General features: G+C 44.2%; 1 protein-coding gene across 1 annotated transcript; it reads right to left on the reverse strand.

The window, feature by feature from the left end:
* Positions 1 to 411: 411 nt before the first annotated feature.
* LOC306942995 (cytosolic 5'-nucleotidase 1A-like) lies at positions 412 to 1,464 on the reverse strand (the record flags this gene model as incomplete). Its single annotated transcript, XM_079529201.1, has 1 exon — positions 412 to 1,464. The coding sequence occupies one exon, from the start codon at positions 1,462 to 1,464 to the stop codon at positions 412 to 414; it is 1,053 nt and encodes a 350-aa protein (XP_079385327.1).
* Between the last annotated feature and the right edge of the window lie 914 nt (positions 1,465 to 2,378).

Below are 2,378 nucleotides of genomic sequence, written 5' to 3' on the forward strand. Positions count from 1 at the left end.
GAGAATTTTACGCATGTGTTTCCAAACTTCACAGCCACCTAGAAATGATTGATGCTTGCCAAGTCACATGACAACACGTGTACAATTGTCTAGATACAGGGACAACGTACCAATTGTAACCCGTTCTCCCCAACATTCTTCATGGTCCATTCTTTGCATTCTAAAAAACTGTGACTGACAATCTGACTGAGCATCCGTGAGCATCATTATCTCCATGTTCAAGTTCATTAGTTGCAAATGGATGCATTAAGATCACTGTTCATCAAGAACACAAGCATGAACGCTAGCACCACTGGCTGCCTCTCACTATACGAGTACTACTACACAATGACAGACAAAGGATGCTGGTGCAGTCAGAGGGACTGGGGCGAAATTACATTTGAAGTTGTTATATTTTAAAATGTAAAAGGTTCAGGGCTTTTGAGAAAACATTTGGGGCTGCAGTCCAAGACGCCATCCTGTAGCTCCGCTCTTGCTATAGTGTCCAGAGGCGTTGGCAGAGGTGGTGGTTCCAAATGTCTTGCCCGCCTGAATGTTGAACATTTGGTCATCAAAGAGGATGTGGGGTTTTATCTTCTTCAGGAGTGGCTCTTTGGGAGCTCCAGCTGCGAAGAAGGCCTCGTCAATTTCCAGGCCCCAGCTCTTCAGAGTTTTAATGACACGGACCCCTGAGGTGGCTGCACTGCGCGCTGTGATCAGGAAAGTGCGGATGGGACAGGCAACACGCTCATCCTTGGTACAGAACTTTCTTTGGAGTTTCCCCAGGACATCCAGAAATCCCTTCAGTGGACCCTGGGCAAGTAGAATGTCCTCGTTTTTCTTCTCGTGTTCAAAGAACATTTCCATGCCACTTTGTTTCATGATGATCTCAGACTCATCTGAGAAGATCATAGCATCTCCATCAAAGGCCACTCTCAGCTGGGTTTCACTAAACTCAGTCTCATAGTCGGGTGAGTACATTGTGGCCGCGGCAATGCCCACTTCAACTGCCTCTGTGACTTTCTCAGGGTCCTTGGAGAGGTACAGGTTGGTATCGTAAGCTTTCAGGTAGCCGATGGGACTCTGCCCTCCAGTCATGCAGAATCTCTCTATGGTCAAATTGTAATGATTGATGCTCCTTATGAGTCGGACTGCAACTTCAGCATGGCTGTTAGTCATCAGGACAATGTCAAACAACTCCTCACTGTCTGGGTAGAGTTCCCTCAGCCTCGAGTTGACTGTCATCAATGCCTTGACAAATGGGAAAGAATGCCCTGGATTCAGAATCTCATCTTCGTGCTCCACCTGATAGGCTATGTATTGTTCGACTCCTTGATTCGCATAAATCTTGTTCTCTGCTACCATGTCGAACAAGGTGCGAGGGGAGATGGCTACAGTAACAGCAAGTTTTGGGTCGGGTGGCAATGGTGACGTTGTTACACCAAAGTTGGCTTTTCTCGCAGACCATTCTTTATCCTCAATCATTTTTACAAAGCTTTGAATCACTTGAAGGTGTTTTATGCTACTTCTCTAGTATTCCCTCTATCAATTAGACACTGGTTTGAACACTGATAGCTCTAAGGCTGTGACGTGCCTTTTAAGGACCAAATTCAGCAACAGCACAACAACACCACAACATCACCTCTACGTCACAAGGGGCAAGTCATGTGGTCAGATCCATCAATCTTACGTCATCAATTTCAGCAATGGTAATGATCTATCTGACGTCTAGCTTCATGTGAGTGAGACTAACCTACATCTGAGTCGAACCAACAAGACCAATAAACAATCCATGAAAAAGCAATCAAATGTCTGCAAAGTCACCTCATAGCTACACACTAAAGACTTGGCACACTTCACACCTGTCTGTGCTGCTGGAACCCTTCAATCTTCCAGCAGAGGAGGCCTACGGAGCCTGTGACAGCAAGATACAAGCCAGAAAGAAAACAGCCAGCTTGGCTCAAAGAAAATGTTACTTAACTATTAAGGACACTTCTGTTGCTCTGATAGTGTTCAGAGGGAAAGATTGTTTCTGTTGCTGTAATGACAAAGCCAAAAACAAATCAGCTTATTGTTTAGGTGTTATGTGCATCACTTGAAGTATTTTTTGCTGTTTTGGTAAGCTATATAACTAATACATTTTTAAGAGGGGTGGATGGGATGTTCTTTTCTAGCTAATACTATATTTTGAAAGCTGCAGTAATACTATTCCAGACCAAAAACAAGACATGTGGATTCCAAACTTTGTGTGGCCAGTCTATGATGATAGTCAGTCTTGTGATTTCATCTCCATATTTGATTTGACTGCTATTAACTTCCATTATAAAATGTAAGTTTTAAAAGGCTAAATAGACGCACGCACTCGCGCGCGCGCGCACACACACACACACACACACACA

This window comes from Electrona antarctica, assembly GCF_951216825.1.
Source record: "Electrona antarctica genome assembly, chromosome: 19".
NCBI lineage: Eukaryota > Metazoa > Chordata > Actinopteri > Myctophiformes > Myctophidae > Electrona > Electrona antarctica.